This window comes from Lates calcarifer, linkage group LG7_1 (assembly GCF_001640805.2).
Source record: "Lates calcarifer isolate ASB-BC8 linkage group LG7_1, TLL_Latcal_v3, whole genome shotgun sequence".
Taxonomy (NCBI): Eukaryota; Metazoa; Chordata; class Actinopteri; family Centropomidae; genus Lates; species Lates calcarifer.
The window spans coordinates 8,961,923-8,985,030 of NC_066839.1; the positions used below are offsets into that span (position 1 = coordinate 8,961,923).

The 23,108-nt window shown below is 44.9% G+C and overlaps 3 protein-coding genes across 3 annotated transcripts; all 3 read left to right on the forward strand.

The window, feature by feature from the left end:
- The first annotated feature begins 300 nt into the window (after positions 1-300).
- On the forward strand, positions 301-8,993 carry prdm1c (PR domain containing 1c, with ZNF domain). The gene is given in 9 exon segments (XM_018675990.2): positions 301-556; positions 2,034-2,288; positions 3,728-3,847; positions 4,855-5,107; positions 6,624-7,479; positions 7,481-7,631; positions 7,760-7,888; positions 8,111-8,398; positions 8,400-8,993. Coding segments are annotated over 9 exon segments (2,349 nt in total). The 5' UTR covers positions 301-529; the 3' UTR covers positions 8,670-8,993.
- A 989-nt stretch (positions 8,994-9,982) lies between these two features.
- Positions 9,983-15,908, forward strand: xkr5a (XK related 5a). Its single transcript, XM_018675992.2, is given in 8 exon segments — positions 9,983-10,374; positions 11,563-11,746; positions 12,014-12,198; positions 12,299-12,511; positions 12,892-13,061; positions 13,238-13,349; positions 13,597-13,916; positions 13,918-15,908. Coding segments are annotated over 8 exon segments (1,941 nt in total). The 5' UTR covers positions 9,983-10,235; the 3' UTR covers positions 14,536-15,908.
- Positions 15,909-16,012: 104 nt separating this feature from the next.
- Positions 16,013-22,983, forward strand: tram2 (translocation associated membrane protein 2). Its single transcript, XM_018675994.2, is given in 12 exon segments — positions 16,013-16,231; positions 17,969-18,032; positions 18,272-18,381; positions 19,166-19,222; positions 19,224-19,283; positions 19,413-19,471; positions 20,009-20,093; positions 20,288-20,358; positions 20,719-20,823; positions 21,036-21,179; positions 21,717-21,874; positions 22,140-22,983. Coding segments are annotated over 12 exon segments (1,110 nt in total). The 5' UTR covers positions 16,013-16,111; the 3' UTR covers positions 22,217-22,983.
- Positions 22,984-23,108: the final 125 nt, after the last annotated feature.

Genomic DNA, 23,108 nt, shown 5'->3' on the forward strand with positions numbered 1-23,108 from the left:
TCTTCTCACCTGAGGACTGAGTGGGTAACTGTCAGAAAATGAAGATGTATTTGTCTGATCCGGACATAGCTGTGTGACAGCCGGTGTGTAACCCCCCCTCCCACCCCACCCGCTTTGGAGAAAGCCTCACAACCCCAGGGGCAAGACAAGTCAGTGACACACACACACACACTCACTCCTCACACACACACACAAACACTCTCCAAGGAGGAGTCATGGGGCAAAGGGGAGGAGGGGGAGGGAGCATGAGAGGAAAGGGAGTGTATCTCTCTCTCTCTCTCTCTCTCAAACACACACACACCTTCCCTCCTCCCGTTGTAAGAGGCAAAGAGAGTCACACACTCGAGTGTTCAGTTGCGCAGTCAGTCAGTCAGTCAGTCAGCCACTCAGATAGTCACACACAGGTACACAGGATACCGAGGTTGGGTGAGACGCTGAGAGAGATACAAAGAGGATAAGAGGCAGAGAAACAGCAACTGGTTGCTCATAGACTGTCAAGGTTTCAGGGAGGGTACGGACAGCCTGCCCTATGTGTGGCTCCTCTCAAGGCTTCACAGTAAGTGTGCAACATCCTTTTAAGATCATCTTACTGATACTAATGTGGGGTAGAGATTGTGCTAAATAACTCTAGATTATTTACCAGCATGGATTGGGGTTCAATTCTTCCTTTTTCAAATTATTTACCCATTTTCTTATTGCTTGAAGACACTGTCCCGCAAAATGTAATGTCAAACTCAAAGGGAAAGAGTGCTTTCTAGAGTCAACCTGTTACATGTTGTCCTGCAAGCCACAGCTGTGTGCCTGTGACTCATGTCTTGATTTTCACAATATATTTTCTGCTGTGTCACTGGGTTCGACGGTTTCGGAGTGAGTTTTCACGCTTGTGACAGTCATTCCGAGTCAGCTGTGGTGAAAAATAGGGTGAAACGTCGTCCGTAAATCTCGCTTCTCTGCACTTTTATTTGCATTTCTTTCTTTCTCTCTCTCCTCTGAAGAAGAAGTTGACATATTTTGTTTTTGTGGCACATGACGCAACATTGCATATATATGTCGGGCTACTGTGTGAATTTTAAAAGATTTCTGATTAATTAACACAATAACAAAAACATTAAGAAGGAGAATGAGAATTTACATTTAGGCTGACTGGGTAAACGTGTTTCTAGATAACTGCGCAGGTTTTAGGTTTGTGAGAAGAGTTTGGTCTCTCTTCAGAAGGGAACATAAGTCACGTGAGCGCTTACCAAATATTACCATACACAGAACTTATCTTTCACTATCTCAGAGGCAAACTGATGAGCCTTAAAAGGAAGAAGTTCTAAAAGGGCATATCTGAGCATTGTCTTTTAATCACATGCCTTCTCTCTTCCTCTCTTTCATTCTTCACTATTTCACCGTGTCATCCTATCAGTCAGGGTGCTGATTTAGTCAAGAGCGAGTTTACCTGACATCAATCTTCCCGAGGAGGGAGGAGGAAGAGGCAACGAACGACAAGACAGAAAGAAAGAGAAAGACGCTTTAGACCTGGCTGAGAGCCAAGTCCCCGGCCAGTCAGAGGAAGTCTGGTCGATTCACTGGGAGCGCTGGTTTCCTTGTGAAAGTGGTCCTGCTCTGGGGGCTGACATGCACAGGAACCTCCCTTACAGCCCGAAGGGTTGTGATTTGGAGAGTCACAGGATGCATGGGACAGCCAGGGGCAATGGGGCAGCGAGCATGAAGGTTCCACTTTGAAGTTTGTTTGTCCGGTAGTGGCGCTCAATGGGAAAGTTACATTCTCAGCCACTTCTCCTCCTCCTTAACATCCCTTGACTTTGCCGCTGCCTCCTCTGTGTCACACCTCGCTCTCAGGAATCTAATTTTAACTCCATTCAAAACTCAGCTTCCCCTGTTGTTTGTATTGTTTGCGTTTTTTCCCACTTAAATTGTGACATAAAAGCAAAAGGTAAAAAAAGGGAAAATGGTGTCTGTGGTTAACAATTAGATGTCACACCCATGGCCACAATTTCCCCACTTAATGTCTCCATCTTTTTCTCTAGGCCTCCTCTCAGTGCACCACAGCCATGTTAACCTCAGAGAGCTCACTGCACGGCACGGGGGTCGTCACTGCGACGATGATGGAGACACAGGATGTGGACATGACATCGTGGAGAGAGGCAGACTTTGAGGAGAGGTGCACTTACATTGTGAAGGACCAACCTCTGGAGCAAGAGTCTGAAAGCCACGGGAGGACACGAGCAGAGAGATCCTTACCCAGGAACCTATCCCTAAAGCGCCGCCACCACTCAACAGAGGTACGCAGGAATTTTTTTTTGAAAAACGATGCAGAAAAATAATCAAATCTATGTATAAGTCATATATCTAAGCGGTATGTAAGCATGCACTGCAGCTGCTTTATGTTTTGTGTTACTGCCGTCTCCTTGCGTCACTCCAACTTCCTTCCATGCGCTCATCCATCCTCAGGCGGGAAGTACTTGACATGTTGTTGTCTAATTTCAGCCTTTCCTCTTTGCTGTGTATGTGTTGAGGCAAAAACAGGGACAATAGCCAAGCCCCCTCAACACACCGCCTGAGGTCTCTATGATTAGTAGCTACCTTAGATTCTCAACCCACCCCAGCCACCTCCCTCTCCCAACCCCACCTTTGTCCCAGCACGCAATTACACCGTAAAGCAAAAACTCAGCCGCTGGGACCCACCTTACGGATAACACCAGGAGGGAAGTCTTAAGCATGTGGAAGTTACAGAGGCGAATAGCTTAACTGGACTGACAAGGGACAGGAAATCACTGATGAGATGAGTGGTGGTAAATGCATGATAAAAGATTAACCATTAACCATGAAAAGGAAACTGTTTCCTGATGCGAGATTAGGGTTTAGTGTCTGCAGAGGAAAGATTGCAATCAGGGCGAGATAAGAGGACGTCACCCCGGCGTCTGCGGCAGAATACTTGCGCTACCACTTGACCTTCTGCTGAGGTTTGTCTGGAGTCTGGTTAACACCAAAGAACAGGATAGGTTACTGTAATCTCTGACACTGGGGCATCTCAAATGGAGCCGTCACACAAGGCCAATGAGAGGAAGACTAAAACTAGCAGAATAAGCTGGAGATGAACTGTATGGCGAACCATGTAGATCCAGCTACATACACCATGCCAGTGTTGCTGAGATGAAAGAGAGAATACATTACCATTGCTTTAGGGGGGATTTGAACACAGAGCTCAGGGTGCAGTTGACTGGTCGGGGTGTGTCCCTGTGACACCTTATCCTCTCTTCCCCACCCTGGAGGCTTGAGACAGAGGGGTGAGTTTCACACCTGCAGGTAGCAGAACAAGAGTAGTGGTGAAATTTTAATATGGTAGAGAAACTAAAGATAACTTGGGTGATTGGCTCATGAAATATTCAGCATGTGAAGGGAGGAGGGCATTCTGTCACAGTCCTGCAAAATTCTCATTTTGTGTATAATAATAATAGGAGCTAATTGCTTGATTGCTTATTTCCTTTTTCTGGATTCATTCTCAAGGCACAATTTTCCGGTGAACTGACCCCGATGCTTTTGGTTAATCACCGAGAAACAGGCTTGGGGAACGGAGGGTCAGATAAGGAGGAACTGTATTCCCAAGAATCTCATCCCTCTAATTATGTTTTTCAACTCGAGAGTGCATCCGGCCGCTTGCTCAGGCCTCCAATTTGTGAAGTGCTCCGTTTGATGACTCTGTGTCCTCACTGTCAAACAGGTGCTCGGAGTGACGAGTAAGGAGCTGATTCCTAAGGGGACGCGTTTTGGCCCTCTGGTGGGGGAGAGCTACACCAACGAAATACTGAAGACAGACGCTGACAGGAAGTACTTCTGGAGGGTAAGTGAGCTGCATGTGAGTCTCGGGATTTGTGTGCTTGCATGTGAAATTTGTCTGTCTGTGTTTCACAACTGTTCACATCCTGTATCTCCATCTGGAGATGTTGCTGTGGCTGTGGTGTGGCACGAGTGAACATTTGTGGTCAACGTTTGACATCCTGTGAAAATATGACTCTATGTTTGACAGTGCTTATGTGTCTTTAAATGTCATTAGATTAAATGGATTTAAAAGTGCACGCAGCAGATGCATGCATGTTTGCCAGCTCTATGCATGGCTGCCTGAGGTCACACACACTCTCACACACACGCAAGCACAGCTGTTTGGTTTCAGTGACGCAGCGGTTCTCCTCTATCTCCGCTTCTCTCGGCAGTGGTATCACTGCCAGTAAATACACCATACACATGTCCGCGCTTCTCCAGACTCACACACTCTCACACTGACTAAGCGAGGAAGTGGCTTTGAGCCTGAGAACTGCTATGTTACAAATCAGCAGCATCAGGACATCTTCCATTACACACAGGCGCCTGTGTAATTCTACAGTTTAGAGTCAGCAACCTTAAAATCATGCAACCCCAACCAAAACTTGCAACAGCCATAACACAGACGATCTGTTAACATTACAGCCATGACTCAAGCGCCACCACAGCTTCAAAGGGCAGATAGTGTAGAGATCTTCTCAGAGGGAGTGATAACTCTTTAAATGAGCTGATCAGCATTTGCTCAGATGTAGTGATGTTTGGTGAGAGTGGTAGTGAGCAAGACAGTATACCCAATACTACAAGACAGTCATACAGTGAAGCTCATATTTAGTGTTGCTTTCATAACTCTAGATGACTTATGTACCACAAGAAGGCAGACAGTGCCCACCTCAGCTGAAAGAACACACAGTATTTACCATAAAGGCGTCAAGAAACCTGTGACATCATGGTTTCGGATTCAGAGCGTGTCACAGTCTCGATTTTTCATCATCAACTGAATTATCTCTCATTTTGTTATCTCTGCTGTAGGTCTTCTTGGAGGGGCGCTTACACCACATCCTGGACGGACTGAACGAGGAGAGGAGCAACTGGATGCGCTACGTCAACCCGGCCTGCACCATTGAGGAGCAGAACCTGGTGGCATGCCAGAGTGGCCTGGGTATCTACTTCTACACAATCAAAGCGTTGCAGCCAGGCCAGGAGCTGCTGGTGTGGTACTGCCCCGAATTCGCCCGGCGCTGTAACTACCCTCCCCTGGGCCAACTGGCTATTGACAGTATTGGTAAGTGTGTACGCAGTGGTAGTATCTGTTTTACGGAGGTGTAAGGACTGAAGTGTCACTGCAGTTAACAGAAACCATCCCTTCGCCCACGCTTTGAGACATATCTGGTGAGCGTCGTCATTGTGGAGTAAGGCTCCCGATCAAAGCGCCGGCCGACTGACACACTCTTTGTGTGGGTGTTTAAGAAGTTACTCAGTCACACCCACAGCCCCTTTTGTTAAAGCATGACACAAAGGAGGAGAGTAGAGTCCTGAAAGCAGAGAGGACCGGTCTCCAGGTGTAGCCATAGTACCGGAGTAAGATGAGACCAATTTCAGGACTTTAGGCAATGTTTCAGTTTCCTTTTTTTTTTTCTTTTTTCTTTTTTCACTCCGCACAGAAACACAGCTGGCAGCTCATTCACAAACAAAACATTTGGCTTTCATTCACAAACACAAAGAGTGTGCATGCTTTAGCAGAGAGGCAGCATATGCACACGCGCGCACACACACACACACACACACACACCACACACACACACACACACACACACACCCAAAATACTCACACACAAGAAGCTGCCTTGGGTGCTGACAGCATTCTGGCACGAGTCCCCTTATTTATTTGGCTCTTAAGGAAGGAAGAGAGGTAGGAAGCGCTCCAATGACTACTTGAACTTCCTGACAAGGCAACCCGCTGACAGACTGATACCTTTCTGAGTGTCGGCTGTTTGTTTGCTGAGAAGCTGGCCCCTCAGGAGAGAGAGGTGGGGGAGGGGGGAGGGGAAGGGTAACACAGGGGAGCACACAGTAGATAAGGGTCCCTGTGTGTTTGTGTGGGCTGATGCTAATTGTGTCCAAGAGTAGGTGAAGTGTACATGGATACTTAGTTCTGTATTTTGCCTTCCTCTGTTTGTCATTTTACATCTTTCGTCTATTCTAAGTCTCTCCTTGTGACTTCCTGTGTATAACATGGAAGTGCATAGGATTCAGTGGAAAATAAATATTTTTTATAGGTTAGTGGATGTGGTGGGTGTACATTTTCCACTCCATTAAGCATCTTTTAGGATTATTTATGTCATCAGTCACTCTTAAATGAAAGTTGCTGTTTATCCTGTGTATATCCTGTCCTACTTGAGATAGAAAATACACACAACTTGACCAGTCCTCTGCTGCACTGAATCCTGTTTTCTATGCTATCTGTGTCCTGATCAGACGCCTATTGTTTCAATTCTGGTGTCCTGTTTCATTGGGTGCCAGGAAGAAGTCTGTGAGACAGGCACATACACACCTGATAGTAACACACATGGCTATCTTCTAATCTTTAAAGCATAAAGCAACTGGTTGGACTAGAGTAGTTTCCTTTGAAAGCAAAGATGTGTGGTGATTTCAACAAGAGACTCGTGTGCACGATCACAACAGTGTCATGGGTGTATGCGTCACTGAGGTGAATGACAATGCTGTCATGCCTACTGTATGTCTAAAAATTATTTCGCCTGTTTCTGATGTCATTTTTCCATTGTTTGCTTGTCTCACAGAACAGAGTCAAGCTCAGGAGAAAACGACGGGGAAAAGAGGACACAGCGTCTCAGAAATCCTCCGAGACGAGCCCCCTAGATCCCTGACTACCTGCCCCAGCCCTTTGTCTCGGACCAACCTCTCAGCGGTTTTGCCCCTGTGTCCTCGTGTTGTCTACCCAATCCAGCCGGACTCTGAATCTATCCACAGATATGCGCCTCTGCCACCCATGCCGTCCTGCAGCCCCCCAGCTGCCAAGAGGCCAGCTCTAAGTCGTCCTGTCCCCTCTATTTTGCACTTCAGCTATCAGCATGGTCAAGCCCCTGTTATATCCAAACTTTACCAAGAGCCCACTGTGCCTGATCGAGTTCATCCTGCTCTGAAGCACGCTCCCTACTATCTGCCTCACTACTCACTTGGCCTTAACAACATTCTACCTCATTCCTACCCTTTTTACAGTGATCGACTGAAACCTCACGTAACACTCTCGTCTCATTTACTGCCTTTTGACAGCTATACACACCTCCTCCATCCTCTAGCCAACGGACACAAAGACTTGACACTTGCACTATCCAGTACCAAACAAGACCTCATTCCTTCACCAACTGGTGAACACAAAGACAAGGACCTCACATCCAGTCGGACAAACTACCTCAGGATCACGTCAGGTCACCTCAGAGATTTCAAACACTCTTCTCCCGGCAGTGTCCACGCAGACCTCGCTATGCCTGCCACATCCAGCGCCTCATCCATGGTCACCTCGCTCAGTGGGGCGTTGCCCTGTCTTGCGCCCGGAGGATGCTCACCACCAGTGGGCATGGCTGTCTCCTCGGACTGCCTCCCCTCCAAACCCACCTCCTGCTACTCAGAGCAACACTGAGGACGCAATTGACCTCAGGAAGACCAAACGAGGAGGGCACATCATTGGCTACAAGACTCTGTCTTACCCGCTCACCAGGCAGAATGGAAAAATCCGGTATGAATGCAATGTCTGCGGCAAAGTCTTTGGGCAGCTGTCCAACCTCAAGGTTAGCTCCTCTTCATTATAATAAGCAGTGAGAAAATTGACCAGAATTAACCAGCCACCGTGGTTTCTTTAGTTAACATAAATAACTTAGACAAACATAAATACTCATCTCTGACATGTTGTTCTCAGGTCCATCTGCGAGTACACAGCGGAGAGCGTCCTTTCAGGTGTCAGACCTGCAACAAGAACTTCACCCAGCTGGCCCACCTGCAGAAACACTACCTGGTTCACACAGGAGAGAAACCACATGAATGCAAGGTATGGCTACAGCTGTTAAAGAGATAGTTGGACATTAGCTTCTTGCTACGTGTTGGCTAAAAGCATTTATCCCACTCTCATGTCTGTATGGTAAATATGTAGCTGGAATTAGCAGCCAGTTAGCTTAGCTTAGCATAAAGATTGCAAAATTGGTATTTGACAGAAATATAAGTTTACAAAGTTTTAAAAAAATCATTTTCTGCTGTTTCTGTCTTGACACAGGTGTGCCATAAACGGTTCAGTAGCACTAGTAACTTGAAGACCCACCAGAGGCTACACTCAGGTGAGAGGCCATACCAGTGCAAGCTCTGCCCAGCCCGCTTCACTCAGTTCGTCCACCTCAAGCTCCACAAACGCCTCCACACTGGGGAACGACCTCACCGGTGTCCCCGCTGCCCTTGCGCTTATCTCCACTACTGCAGCCTCCGGGTGCACCTCCAAGGCTTCTGTCCTCTCTCCCCCTCTGCCTCCCGCAGACACACGCCGGAGGAGCTGCACCGAGTCAACTCCTGAGATCGAGAGGTTTGACATGAGCGAGGCGGCGGAGCAGCTGGAGGCCATGGCCGCAGAGGCCGGGATGGACAAGGGGAGTGTTTTTGACCTAATACAGAAGATGGAGACTCACACCTCAGGCCAACAGGATGGTGCTAGAGGGGAGGCTGAGCTGCGTGTCTGCAAATCAGCAAAGGATTGTTCTGGTGTTCAGCTACATCATGGCAGCCCTCTACCTCTGCATCCAACCAGCATCAAGCTGGAGTCAAGCTGCATATCAGAGCCCTAAGACAGCCTTGCTAATCCAGCCATATAATCCTTACAGGTCAACTCAGCAGCTGTCTGTTACTGCCCTATTTGAAGTAAAGCCTTATCTCAATCATGGATTGCCTAGCCTATACTCTACAGAGACTGTTGCATGTGAAGAATCAAGACTTTACCAGCATGGCATGCGACACATGGACTTGGTTGATTTAATGTATACATCTTTCTTAATTTATTCTGTTGCTAATATGAATCTAAATATATAAAAACACAGATTTGTGACTTTTTCTGTAATTTGTTTTGTATCTCTTCATGGAACAACTAAATATGTGATTATGCATAAACAAAATTTGTTTTTTATTTGTGGTTTCACTGTGTGAACACAGAATTTTTCTGTTTGCGTATGTGTGGGTATTTATGTCTAGTAATTAAAGTAACAATTACTGTAGAGGCATGACTTTGCAGTGTAAGTGAGCTAAGTGCTAAGGTAATCACATGGAGGAAACCTTACTGTTTGTGTGTTGCATATACATACTTGCCTTTGTGTGAGCGGACTGTGCTAATGTGGGGAGTCTATGACGTACATAAACATCCTGTTATGAGTCTCAGGATACTCTCCGCAGCCAAGTGTGAACCCTTCACCCTGGAAAAAAACCCAAAACAACACTCATGACAACATTAGCTTCACTATCAATAAGATAGAGCAGCTAAATTGGTACACACTTCCATATTCTGGTTTCAGAATTAATCAGTTGACAGACAATAAACCCACAGCAGATGACTGTACAGTTTATTCTGAGATATAAAAACAGATGCTAGATTACTTCTCTGTAGCACTTCTCCAAACAAAACCACAAGCTGACTATAAAAGTATAAAACTGGCATTTGACTAGATTGTATCTTAGAAAAAAAATTGTGCACACAAAGAAAGACTCTCTGTGCACTGCTCTCATTCTGCGATCCTCACATTGCAACTTAAAAGGGTGTCAGGTGGTCTAGTGTTTAAAAGCCTATCCACAGCTTACAACATACAGAGCATGCATCATGAATGCCGAAGACACGCTCACTCCTGATCGGGTCACAGGGCAGGGCGCCTAACAGCTGCTCTGAAGCCAACTCTTTTGCTACCCTGCAAGAAAAGCAATAGAGGGAGAATATCTCAACAGCTATCAAAAAAAAAAAGACTATCATTCCCTCTGTTTACAGGGCTAATTCTTGAGAAAAGACCCTGACCTGTGACCTCTCTGTATGGGATCAATATCAAGCATCTTGTCTGTAATTAGGACATAAGATATCTACAATGAAACAGAAGGACATTTATGATTTAAATAAGTGGTAAAAGGTGGAGAAGAGATTATGTTTCCTAGGTGGAGGGGAGGTGAGCTGTGTACAGCTGACAGTAGCAGCGGACGGTCAGCAAAACGATGCCCCTTTAACACCGCGCGGTGACGTCACATATTTTTGACGGGGGGGCAGGCAGCGGGAGAAGAAGAAGGAGGAGGAGAGGAAGAAGGGAGCGGATGCACCCAGGGTGAAGGATGCCCGGGACAACAATGTCACCAGTTCATTCTCTCTCCCGTCTGTCCGTGTCATGATAAGCGCTGCTGGGGCGGTAGCCCGCATGATGCCGTCGGCGGCGCGGCGGCGGAGGAGCGGCTGCTGGATAGCATGGTGCCAGGCGGTGCTGCTCGGCGCGTCGGCGCTGGTTATCGTGGCCGAACGGAGCGCTCGTAAGTGGGCATAGAATTCCCCAGCGCCTCGCTTCCTATTCTGCTAATGCACGCGCTGATACCGAAGCTGCCTGAGGAAAAACAGTGAATGGGGGGGGGGGGGTTGTTTTGTTTGTGTGCGGGATATTTTTCGTCGGCTGTAATGAATGAAAAATGCTGTTGCTCAGCCATGATGCTTCGTGCTGGAGCTCTTCCAACAGCAGCCGTGATTCAGGTTAGAAACACAATTTAAATGGTGATGCTGTATCACAACCATGACTACTGAATTGGCAAACCCAGCATTTAAAAAAAAAATACATAGAAATGCATTGGTTAGCCCGGTGAGGTTGGTCAGACTGGGGGCACAGGACGTCCAAGGGGTCAAAACACAGGGTCATACAAATGAAAGATTATCACATTTAACCATTAATCTTAATGAATCATTAGCCAGTAAAGGTCTGCCCTTGATACCTGTAGGGATATACTCAACCTTTACATTTCTCTCTCTCCTACAGCCCCAAAACACATTATTATTATAATATCAGATTGCCATTATTATTATTATTATTATTGATGTTGTTGTTATTATTATTATTACTATTTAAGTATACCAATTAATGCACATCTGGAGTCTGTGCTGAGAGCACCTTGCAGCACTGGGTGATGATTCCCTGACTAAGCAGATCAATTGGGCAAGGGCAGGACACAACAGGAAGAGAGGTGACTGGATGTGTACAAGGTGTGACTTTGTCTTCAGCAGATATACCATTCCCAGCTGATAAAAATACACACTGCTGCAATGGACTCTGGAATTAGCCTGTTACAGAAATATTAGGTGTTAGTTAAAACAATCAATACAGTGGATGCACTCTTGCACCCTTGACAAGTATTCTGCAAGAGTGCAAAGAGTCAGGTTATATAACTGGAGACAAATAATTTAAGGTCGTGTTAAAGCCTGGGATCAGACTTCTTGGTGCTGTATCATCTCAGTAGAACAGCTTCCTCTTAAATTAAAGGGCAATTTGCTTGAGCTGCTCTTTAATTTCTCAAGGACTCTGCAGCTCTCAACAAATCCTCACACATATGCTAGGTTTTACCATATGAATTATTTAAAGAAAAGTAACATCCCACGTTACACGAAAACACAAAATACTTAACCAGTTTTCATCTGCATGTCTGTTCTCTGTTGTGTGTGTTCACGTGTGTTAGTGATCTACTGTATAGGGTTTTACCTTTGGAATGAGGAGACGCAGTGGGCGGGCCTCACTCTCGGCCTCTTTCTACCGGGGACGGCAGTTCAGCTGCTGAGTGTGAAATGGTACTATGATGACGGTGATGACAGGCGGTGCTACCTCTCTGTCATACACATACTTCACTTGGGCATCTTCAAAAGGTGAGATCTTTCTGACTGCACATATTATGTACAAAATATAACATTGCTTGCACATTTAGAATATGTCTTCAGGATTTCATTCACTGTGGCCTGGTAGGGAGTAAACCATCAACAAAAGCTGTCTTGTATCCTGTGATGTGAGAAAACTGGGTGACCTACTTCATTCCCATCAAAGTACACAGTAAAAAAAATTACAGTCACATCATTCTGTCATTGAAGCCTTCACCTGCTGCTTTGGTGCTTGTCTCTGGCCCCCTCTCCTGGCAGGTTATGGGACTGTATGAGGTGTGTGCTGCGCATGCAGGGCTCGGTGGCCGAGCTCGGGGCTGCCGTCATGCAGCAGGCAGATGTTGCTGCCCTTTGGCTGCTGGAGGCCCTCGTCCTCACGCTGCCTCAGAGCCTGCTGCAGGCATATGTCGTGGTGTCCACTGATGTGGGCATCATGTCACCAGGTAAACCTGCCTCTGCTTCAGTGGCTCTACATGATGTTTGGGACATGTTTTAGGAGGAAATGTCTTTTCATTCATTTCTTCCTCCTGTTTTTATCTCCAGTGGCTTACTGCTGTGGTCTGTGTGTGCTGTCTATTTCCTGGGCCCTGGTGCTGTACAGCAGAGCCTGCTGTCTGATCCGACCGGGCCACCTGGCAATGCCTCCGGCAGCCCTGCTGTGCCAGCTGGTGTGGAGGGCAGGCATGCTGGGCGCCAGGGTGACCTGCCTCATGTTCTTTGCCAGGGTCTTTAACTGGTGGGTCTGTGGAGTAGCAGGTGAGCAGCAACCTCCATGTACACTGTTGTGTATCTAACACGTCTGACGCCTTTGAAAGGAGGAGAAAGGTTGCAATGAAATAATAATCATTTCAGTACAGTAACCGTATGCAGATCAAGGCACAAGGGCCTCAATGACTAATCCAGACAGAGATTCTTATGTTCCACATGAGCCAGAATTTAATTAATAAAAGACATCTGATTTTTAGTCATTAATATTTGAGTTCACAAATGATGTAATCATCCTCAGAGTGATGCAACATGTCCTCTTGATCCACTCTCTCACATGCCCCTCTGCATCAGCTTGACACACTGTATATGGATCCTCTATTTTGCACTTGCACCCTCTTTTCTTCTTCTATTTTTACGTCGACCTCCAGGTTTCCACTGGCTCACGGCCTCCTTCTGGCTGGTATCACAGCAACCAGACATCTGCACCGGCCCCTGGTGTTGGCGTGCCTTTAACGGCGTCATGGGGCTGGTCCATGTCTTCCTCTTCCTCAACGTCAAAGACGGACCGTCGCGCTTCCGCATGGCCAGCTTTTACGCAGTAAGACGTGACTTGCTGTTTTTTTCTCGTGGCAGCAGTCACACACACACACGTATACGCACATACGCAGATAATTTGCATTGTCACCCCCCCCGCTGCCCGGTGTCCTTAGCTTACAGTGACGTAAAGCTGTCTGCAGATGACTGATGATGTGACCTTCTCTCCTCTCTCTCCAGTTCATGCTCGTAGAGAACGCCACTCTGCTGCTGGCTGCATCCGACTTCCTTAGCGAGGCATCATGGGACAGCATGACCCTTCCCACCACTGTACTGTGTAGCTTTCTCCTTGGTGAGTCACTCTCTCTGTCTATCTGCACTTCCTTTGTTTTGGAACAGATTTGCCTCAGATGTTTTGATGTTCATCGCTTATAATTAGACTAGTGTCAAAATAATCTAGTAGTTTGCTTGGTATGTGAGTAATACAGCCTCAGTGGTGATTCAAATAGGTTAAAAGTAAGTTAAAAGTGGAACAACTCAGCTATCTGTGTTGTTGCATTACATACCCATTGACTATTTCCTGTCTCTGTGACTCCCAGGTGCTACCTCTCTTGTCCTGTACTACCGGTTTCTCCATCCCAAGTCAACAGAGATCTCCCAGGGTACGAACCACAACCACATGGGCAGCACATGCATAGAACAGGGGGAGTCCTCCTTCTCTCTAGGGGACAAAAGCCTGCCAGCTCCCTCCATTCAAAACCACGGCAGCTTCTCCCTCTCAGGTGTGGCTGGTACTCTGCTGGAGCACCCGGGAACCTGCGGAGGCCGGCCGAACAGCTCCTGCCCCTGCTACCACCACCACTGGCTTTTGATCCGGCTTGCCCTCAAAACAGGAGACCTGGGGAAGATCAACAGAGCGTTATGGGGCCGGCGGAGCAGCAGCCATACTGGACATGGAGGAGTACAACCAAGAGTTTAAGAGTAACACTATCACGGCGGGGGGCAGCTGCGAGGGCGTCTCCACCTCGGAGTCTCAGGGGAAAGGCCTGGCACCGCTCTCGGACTGCAAAGACGAGTTCCAGAGCGTGAGCGAGCCCTCATCGACCGATCGCCCCGAAGAAGAGGACGACAGCCTGGAGATGGAGAGCCCGCTGGAGTCACCCGCGTCAGATTTTAAACGCAGCTCGCCAGAGGGCAAGTCTGTCTTTGGAGACAGTCCGGAGCCATATTTCTGCCCCACAGAGTCTAGTTCAACCCTGTATTTCAGTGCCGACCCTCAATCTCCCAGCAGCGCCAGTAACCCCCGTTTGGACAGGGACATAGGGGGTCTGGAACAGGGGGTTCGCCTCAACTCCATCCCTAGCGATCCAGCCCTTCACAGGGACGTCCGTGGGCTCATGGGCCGGGTTGGTCCGCGTTGCACTTCCACTCCTAAATTGGACTCTGGAGTGCTGGACTCTCCCTCCAGTGTCCCTCATCTCACAGGTCCAAGGAGGCAGCTCATCATGTCCCGAAGAGACGAGGACGATAACTTCTAGCTTTCTCATAACACAATCAGGGAAAGAGTAACAGCAGCTTATCCAACAGTAAAGGAGTACACCAGCTTTTTGGAAGGCTGCTTTTTCATCTTTTGCAGTGTGGTAGGATGAAAAGGCTGGCAGATATTTCACCTCTGTATGCCTAAATATTTAGCACACTGTGGGGCATAGCATATGCAACAATTTTGGGATCATGCTAAGCTAGCCCGCTTTCTTCTCAAAACATAACTACTATTTTCTAAAAGCATCGCTTTGCTCAAATGCTGGACACACAGTGGTGAAACCTTAAACAATGTTTTCAGACATCAAGAAGATAATTTAAATAGCTAGTTAGCCACAAGAGTGGTGTACGGAGCTCAGACACACCTTCTACCTGACGTTAAACAAACAAACAATTTTTTTTTTCATTCTTGTGGCAGCAGTTACTGTCAAGCCTCAATAAATATTCTGTGCAACAACATGAACACTGGTTCTGCCAGGTTGTAATTATATGTTAAGGAAGTAGCCATGAGTTATATCAATAAACATCATTAGAAATATGCAGCTGCTTTATGATCCCGGACAGAAGATTGTCTCTATATTACATACAGAAACTGCTGTTACTCATGATAATAATTGCCAGCAGTAAGGAGAATAAAGAAATTATTCCTAGATCAACAGGAGTCAGGAGTGTCTGACCTTTGAATATTAACCATCTCAGTGTGAGCCAGAGCTTTGTTGGCTTCTTGAAAGCACAAGTATCCTCTGTATCATATGTCTATTGCTGTGATTTTTTTGTTATTCCCATTAGAAGAAAAAAAAAAAAAAAGCAAAAACAAACCCCCCAGTCCCCTCAGAGATTAATATACTGTATTTTTTGTATAATCATGTTGACTGGCATTGCTTTGAGCAGGGCTAGTATGTCAGCCTGGCAAAACTGTGTTTGATGTTTAAACTTTATTTACATGTTGACCATGTATTTGCTGAAATGTTTTTGGAATTTACAGTATGTTGGGTGGAAAAAAAATTATGTCTCAGGCACTGACTTTTAATTCAAACGTCTATTGTGTAACACAATGTAAAAAGATGCTTATGAAGTACTTGTAGTGACTTTTTTATGTGCTCTTGATTGCTATTTCTAGGGGACAGATGGATTTTTTTGCTCATTACTCTTCTGTAAATGGGATGAAATCCACAAAGCAGTGAAATGAGGCTGGGTTTTCTCTTGCGCCCATGTGACTGCCTATATGACATTTTGAACTGTGAAGTGCAAGGCCACTGGTGGCTTTAAATAAGCAATAAATAGCCTACATATTGGGGTGACTGGAATATAAGTGTTTGTAATTATTTAAAAGTGTTTTCGAATTTGAGGCATAAAAGTGCGTTTTTGAATATTTGCTCTGTGATCACTCAGGTGGAAACGGTCACGCAAGACCGAACATAACATTTCGTGTAAACGGTTTCAAAGAAGGTATTTATGGCGCTCGCCCTTTAAGACGACGCGCATGCGCACATCGGTGAGAAAGTTAACTCCTGAACTTCGTAGTCAGAAAAATTCTGTTTAATAAAATAGCAGGGAAAACAGCAGCGAGTTGACATGGCATTTCGCCGAAGGAACAAGAGTTACCCTTTCTTCAGCCAGGAGTTCTTAATTCAAAACCATGCCGACATCGTCTTCAGTTTTGTGATTTTCATTTTGATTGGATTGATGTTTGAGGTGAGATGAACTCTCGTCTTTTTCTTCCCTCGTCTCACTCAGCTGTTTTAAGATGGCAAGCCCGCTGCACATTCAAAGATGCAGCTTTAGAGCGAAATGAAATCGCACTCGGGCGAAGGGCTTTTTGCTTTGTAAAGAAAAAAAAGTTTTGCTTGTTATGACTGCATCTAAACCTCGTATCTGCGTTATTTGTTCTGCGGATATGGTGGCTGCTGGCTACAGTTTTTATACGTTTAGTGAACAATGAATGTTGCTCTATTCGCAGCCAAAGTAGCTGAAACTGAGCTAGAAAGATATAGCTGAGAACAGCAGGCTTTCAACTGCAACTTTACACCTTTATTGCTAGTTTATATGTTAAAAATGGTTTCAGTGTCTTGCTGTTAATACTTAAATTCCATTCTTAAATCTGGGCACAATTGGGGGAAAAAAACTTTCTGTTGACATAGACATAGGTGACTTCTCAAAAACAATATAACGTTACCTCTTTCTTCTCCTAAATTCACCTGTTTTACCTTTTTGGCAAATGTCTCGCTCCAGTTTCCAGCAAAGAAAATCCGCTGCAACATTTTGATTCCAAAACGTTTGTCAGAAACCACATACAGCCAGATTTGGATAGGAAGTAACGCGTTTGTAGCCTTCAAATTTAAAGCCTAGCTGTTGCTAAGAAGGAGTTATAGCGCACCTGCGTCATTGGGGGTTTTATTTTGAAAATCGGCAACGGAAGTGGTATGAGTTTTCAGCGCTAGCTTGATGCTAGTAGTTAACTGCCACGTCTCAATCTCTGAGCCGCTGCTGCTGGCTGCCCCTGGGCTCAGCTGCTTTAAAGGCTGCCCATGACCTGAAGGGATTTCACCACTGACACACAGAGACTGAATTTATCAGATGTTTCATTAGCTGACAGTTTCTCATACGTGTGCATAAAGCAAGCGGACTCCCAGGCGACCGCTTGGCCATTTAGCAAAGTTTCAGTCCGGAACCCTGGTTGTGTGATCACACAGCTGGACGAGTAAAAAATAAGTAGGGGGATTTCCTACATTTTTTTTCCTCCATCGGCTCGGAAAAAGAGACTAACAGAGCTGTAGTCTGGTCTTGAATTTGAGATTTTGGTATTAAAAAGTCACATTGAGTGGCCTCGGCGCTCAAGGGATGACTGGTGACTTGTTGCACTGCAGGGACCCTTGAGGTATCTCAACAGGGATCATCTTTTTTTATCATTACATATCTGGGACTTAATCAATAATGAAAATATGTTTAAGTCTTCTAATGTCTTTTGCATATAGTAGCAAGGTAGTTCTACCTTATCATGCCTCTAAAAGTAAATGAAACATTCTGGGAAGTGAAACTCTTTGGCTGAACCGCTGACAGTTCACTGACATATGCAACCCTCAGGTAGACATTGCCTGTATTTTGAGAGGCCACAAGCCAAAAAACACTGGTTTGATGCATGTCTTTGTTGAGATGCTTGACACAAAATAATTTGAGAACCTCTGTTACAGCCTACACATCCCAGGTCGATGTCGATACAAGCCTTATCATGCAGACAGATTTTTTTTCAGCAGCACGCCATAGGGAATTCAGCTCCCAGTGGTTAATTACAATGCCGGGGTGGGGGGGTGACTGACTGACAGTATTATAAACAACATTTTGGATTCTTACACAGATACATCCTCTGCATCCTCTGCTTCTTGCATTCGGACAGGTTCACTGAAATATGCTGATTACTTGTCTAATTTCCAGGCTACAGCCAAGACGGCCATACTATTCATTCAGCCTCAGTACAATGTCACCACACTATCACCAGGTAGGAATTATTATAATTAACTCATTTTAATTCAGTGTGTGACCTATTTTTACCCATTTTGCCTCATAAGCATGCCCACAGTTTCACTTCTTCTGCTCCTGCATATTCCAGTAATAGTACTGAGGCGTGATTACAAAAACACTCACTCCAGGATGTTTAACGTAGCTCTGATTGCAAACATGCTGTGTGTATGTTGTGTGTGTGTGTGTTTGTGTTTGACCCCTCCTGTGTGTGCTTAGAGGGAGAGGTGACGTTGTACCATTACGGATGGAAGGACAGCGCCACCATCCTCTTCTATTTCTTCATCACCATCATCCTCCATGCGGTAGTGCAGGAGTATCTTCTGGATGTAAGTACCTTATCAGTGTGGCACAATATATCTGTGAATCATAAGAGATAGGCATGGGAGATGTGACAGAACACTTCTTTAACACTGTGTAAACACTGTAGCTCTCAGAGTGATATCCCCTGGCGTTCAGTAACTGTTGTACTGATTATTTTCACAAGACAGACACTGCAATTTTCTTATAATTTCTTAGAAAGAAAATGTTAATAATTTGGGACTAATTTCCAATGAAATAACTCCCATTAAAACCATATAAATATCCATCCAAGGATATGAAGATTTGGTATACTGGAACCAGGATATGAGCCGTTTCCCTCTCAAGATTTTTGCATACAGATATACTTTGTGGTGCAGTAAAAAGAGGAGGTCAAATCCTACCACATCAAAAGCATAGGGGCAGTATGAGCAGTGCACAGACTGATTTCAAGACTAAGTAAGACTGAAAATGGGGCTGACGCTGCGCCAGTGCTCTGTGGGTAAGAGTTGTGGAGACAGGAAGAGAGATGGTAGCATTTGATCCATCTGAAAGTATGAGCCCTTGTGTAATTGTTTAGAAATAGGCCAGCGAGGAGGAATGAGGTTTTATTTTAGCTCCATCACCACGGTTTCCAAAGCGTCTTGAAAGAAATACTCCATAAATAGTATCTGCTGTCTTTTCTTGTCCTTGTTATTTGTATTACTGTTTCACTTCCTTGTGCGTGACAGCCACAGAGTCAACATGCCACCCATTTCTGACTGGATCCAGCTGCGTTCACATGATCTGTTGTATTGTTCATGTTGTTCGCAGAAAGTGAACCGGCGTCTCCACCTCTCCAAGAGCAAGAATACAAAGTTTAACGAGTCAGGGTCAACTGTGTGTGTTTCACTTGGTCTCTAGCATGTGGAGTTTTTACATTCTCATAACAGTAAGTGAGATTTTACAATGATAACTCATGTTACGTAACAACCACTTGGTGCATTCACTTTCAGCAGAAAAACAAATGGATGACAGTAATGAAGCATTTCTAAGCGTTCTCTCTGATTTCCTCACACAGGAAGGATATCTCCTGCATCCCAGCAGCCTTTGGGAGAATTATCCCCATGTAAACCTCAGGTATGACCTTGCCCTGTCAGTGATACATTAACATCAAATCACTTAACAAAAGGAATATGTAGATTAGGTTTTTTCCCCATACAAAATCTGATAAACAATTGCATTTTACAACGCATCTTTATTCTTGATTAATCATTTGGTGCATAGACATTAGAAAATTGGGGAAAAGAGTTTAATATCAACTAAAATATGAAAGGTATTAAACCTATAGTTCAACACAGGGTCCTCTATAAAAATGCAGCAGCTGTCTTAAGGTCCCTACCAACTCAAGTTTATATCATCAGAACTTGTTTGAAATGAATCCGATTCCTACAGATTAATTTCCACTCAGTGAATGAACCTCAGGGCTCTCAGCTTTGGTCTGCCTCCTGTAGTTTGTATCTTATCATCACTTCCTTACATGTGTGGAAGTGGATTAAAAATAACTCATTTAATACAGTTAATTCCAGCAACTTTTTTTTTTTTTGCTTATTTTACTTGGCTCTTAACCAGATTTCTGAACTTTCTCTCCTTTGTCTAACTGTATTCCTGCTCCAGGTTTCAGGTGAAGTTTTTCTACCTCACTCAGCTGGCCTACTGGCTCCACGCCTTGCCCGAGCTCTACTTCCAGAAAGTACGCAAGGTCAGTAAGGAGGCCCTGGGAACCCGGAGGAGTTAAGGAGTGTGACTGGAAACGCAGTGTATGCGTGCTTGTGTGTGTATGTGTGTTGTTTTGTGTATGTTCTGCATGTGTATGTGAATGAGAAAGAACAAAAGGCTCCAGGATTTGGAAAGATGGTACCTTTTGCAGACAAAGGCTGTTGTTTGTTTTTTCAGGAGGAGATTTCTCGCCAGCTGCAATACATCTGCCTGTATCTGCTGCACATCTCTGCAGCCTATTTGTTAAAGTAAGCATCTGACAAACTGACCTTCTTTTTTTTTTGAAAACCTGCAAATTCAAAGTCTTGACAAGAAATATGCATGGATAGTGTGAAAAGAAATAACAACGATGAAACGTTCCAGAGTTCAAAGTGACGTGCGAACCTCCCTGAACCTGTCCGTGACCTTGACGTGTTCTCTGCTCTTCTGCTCAGTGGCTCTGCTTTACTCCTGCTGCTGTTAAAAAAATAAATAAATAAATGCCGAAATGTAATTTATCAACAGTCTATTAATGTATCATTTTTGGGGATGTTCGCCACTCTTGTGTTATTTCTTTTGTCACCTAATCCACCCTCTGCATGACTGCTTTTCTCTCCTTTCCTGTGTAGTTTGAGTCGTGTGGGTCTGGTGCTCCTCTTCCTCCAGTATTTGTCAGAGCTGGGCTTCCACATCGCCAGACTTTTCTATTTCACTGATGAGAACCATCAGAAAATGTAAGTAACCTCACTGAGTTTAATGTTTTTTCCTTGTTTTGACTTTTGACAATTTCTCCTGTCTGTTTTCTTCCCCTCTCTAATCCACTGTGTCACATGTTTTCAATGTTTTTCACCTTTTACAGTACATTTTACTGCTGCCTTGTTTTGTCGATTGCCTCAGCACCTTCTTTTTTTTTTGACCATAACTTTCCCTGTGTGTTGTGCTTCAGGTTTGACCTGTGGGCGGTCAGCTTTGTGTTTACACGGATGGCCACTCTGACCCTGATGTTCCTGGCCGTGGGGTTTGGTTTGGCTCGCTCCGAGAACCAGGGGCTGGACTTGGAGATGGGCAACTTCAACACTGTACTGATTAGGTAAAGCCATATGTGAGCAAACAGTGGTGAACAGAAAAAAAGACCTTTGTCCTACATTTGTGGATGATGATTCATTTTGTGCCACTGCCATTACTTTTTACAGCTATTGTAACAAATGCGTTGTCAAAATACACACACAAAGCTGTTGACTTATTTTACAATGTAAACTCAGTGGATGTAGCTGTGAATTTTGAGGCTTACTGACACAAAATGAGTGAAACACATCTCTAGAAATGAATTAAATGGAGTAGAATAAGTCAGAATTACAATGACATGTTTCTGAATCATAATTCATTATATCTGCAGCTACCATATGACTAGTCAGAGCATTCATTTGGCTGCCTAAAGCAAATTAAACAGTTAAAATGGTGGTTCAGATCTGACTCTTTTTACCCCAAAAATTTCTGAATTATTCCTCAGACCTTAATCCAGTAACTCACGTCAGACAGAAGTAATTCATTAATTCAGCACACAATGTCTGGCCCATTTTCCAAAAACACACAAGTGCACTAATCTTCTTGTCTTGGGCCCGTTCAGGATGACTGTTCTACTGCTGGTATGTTTGACCCAATCTTGGCTACTCTGGAAGTTTATCCGCTTCCAGCTGAGGCGCTGGAGGGAGTTCAGACACGAACAGGCTGTTCGCAAGAAGGCAGCCCCAAAACAACCCTTACGGACACTGAAGAGAGACTCACGTGAGTATGAACAACCTGTCAAATGTGTTTTATAGCACAAACTGATGTCATCTCCTATTAAACAGCTACAGAAGAGAACAGCAACAACAGTTTCACAAGATCACGCATTCTGGGAATCAGTCAAGTCATGATTCCTAACTTAAATCACACAGTTTTTTTTCTTTCTTGACCATCCTTCCATGCTTTTTTGATTTTCACACTAAATGCCCAACATATTTTGCATCAGTAGAAATCCTCACTTCTCACCTTACTCTCTCCCCGCCAGTTGGTCACCATGAAAATGGAGTTCTTAAAGCCGAGAACGGAGCCTCTCCTCGGACCAAAAAACTCAAATCCACCTAAGGTAATGCACAGACTGGCCTGAACAGCGGCCTTAGCCCAGGCTAAGGTTTTCTCAACAGCAAAACGTGGAAGCCGGCGGCCAATGGCCACAAGGCTCCCGGCTGACTTGTGTCCTAAGATGTTACAAGGGACTCGATTGCTACAGACTTAGGCTTGAATGCTGGAAAATTAAATCCAAGGAAATCTCTCGAGCCCAACAGACATTTACTCTTCTCATCATATCAGTATTTTTATACACCCACGCAGCCTGCTATCCCACCCTAAGGAACACCATTGTATGCAGAACGATTCAAATGTAAAGTGAACACAGTATGCGGCACACATACACACGTTACTGTGCGTGCCAAGTGTTGAATGTGTCAGTGCATATCCTCATACACAAGTACTGTATTGGTTGTAGTGTTGTCTGATGTTGCAGCTGTTTGCAGCTCTTGCCATTGAGCCGGCTTCGCTTGTTTTCTGGTCTGATCCATTGGAGCATAAATAATGTTACTGATGATTTGATATGATTTGAGCTTACTGTATCCTGGCCGTTAATGTTATCCCTTTACCATGTCAGGGGAAGGGATATTGGCCAAACAATCGAGTGGTCACCTGGGCTCCTCTCAATGATTTACTTCTGTCTAAACTCCTCCATTCGTCACTGGTCACTTAACAGATATGCATCAAGTATGTATGTTGGATATTACCGCATGCCATTCCATGTTTTTTTTTCTTGAAATTGTTTTGTTAATTACTTTATTAAATAATGCATTTTTCTGAAATAAGATATAGACTTGTCTGTTGTAACTGAGCTCTTTTTCTAAATGTTTCTCTATTATCGTTGCGTGCATTTGACACATCTGTTAGTAACATCACATTATCAGTCTGTAAATGGTGACAAATGTTTAGG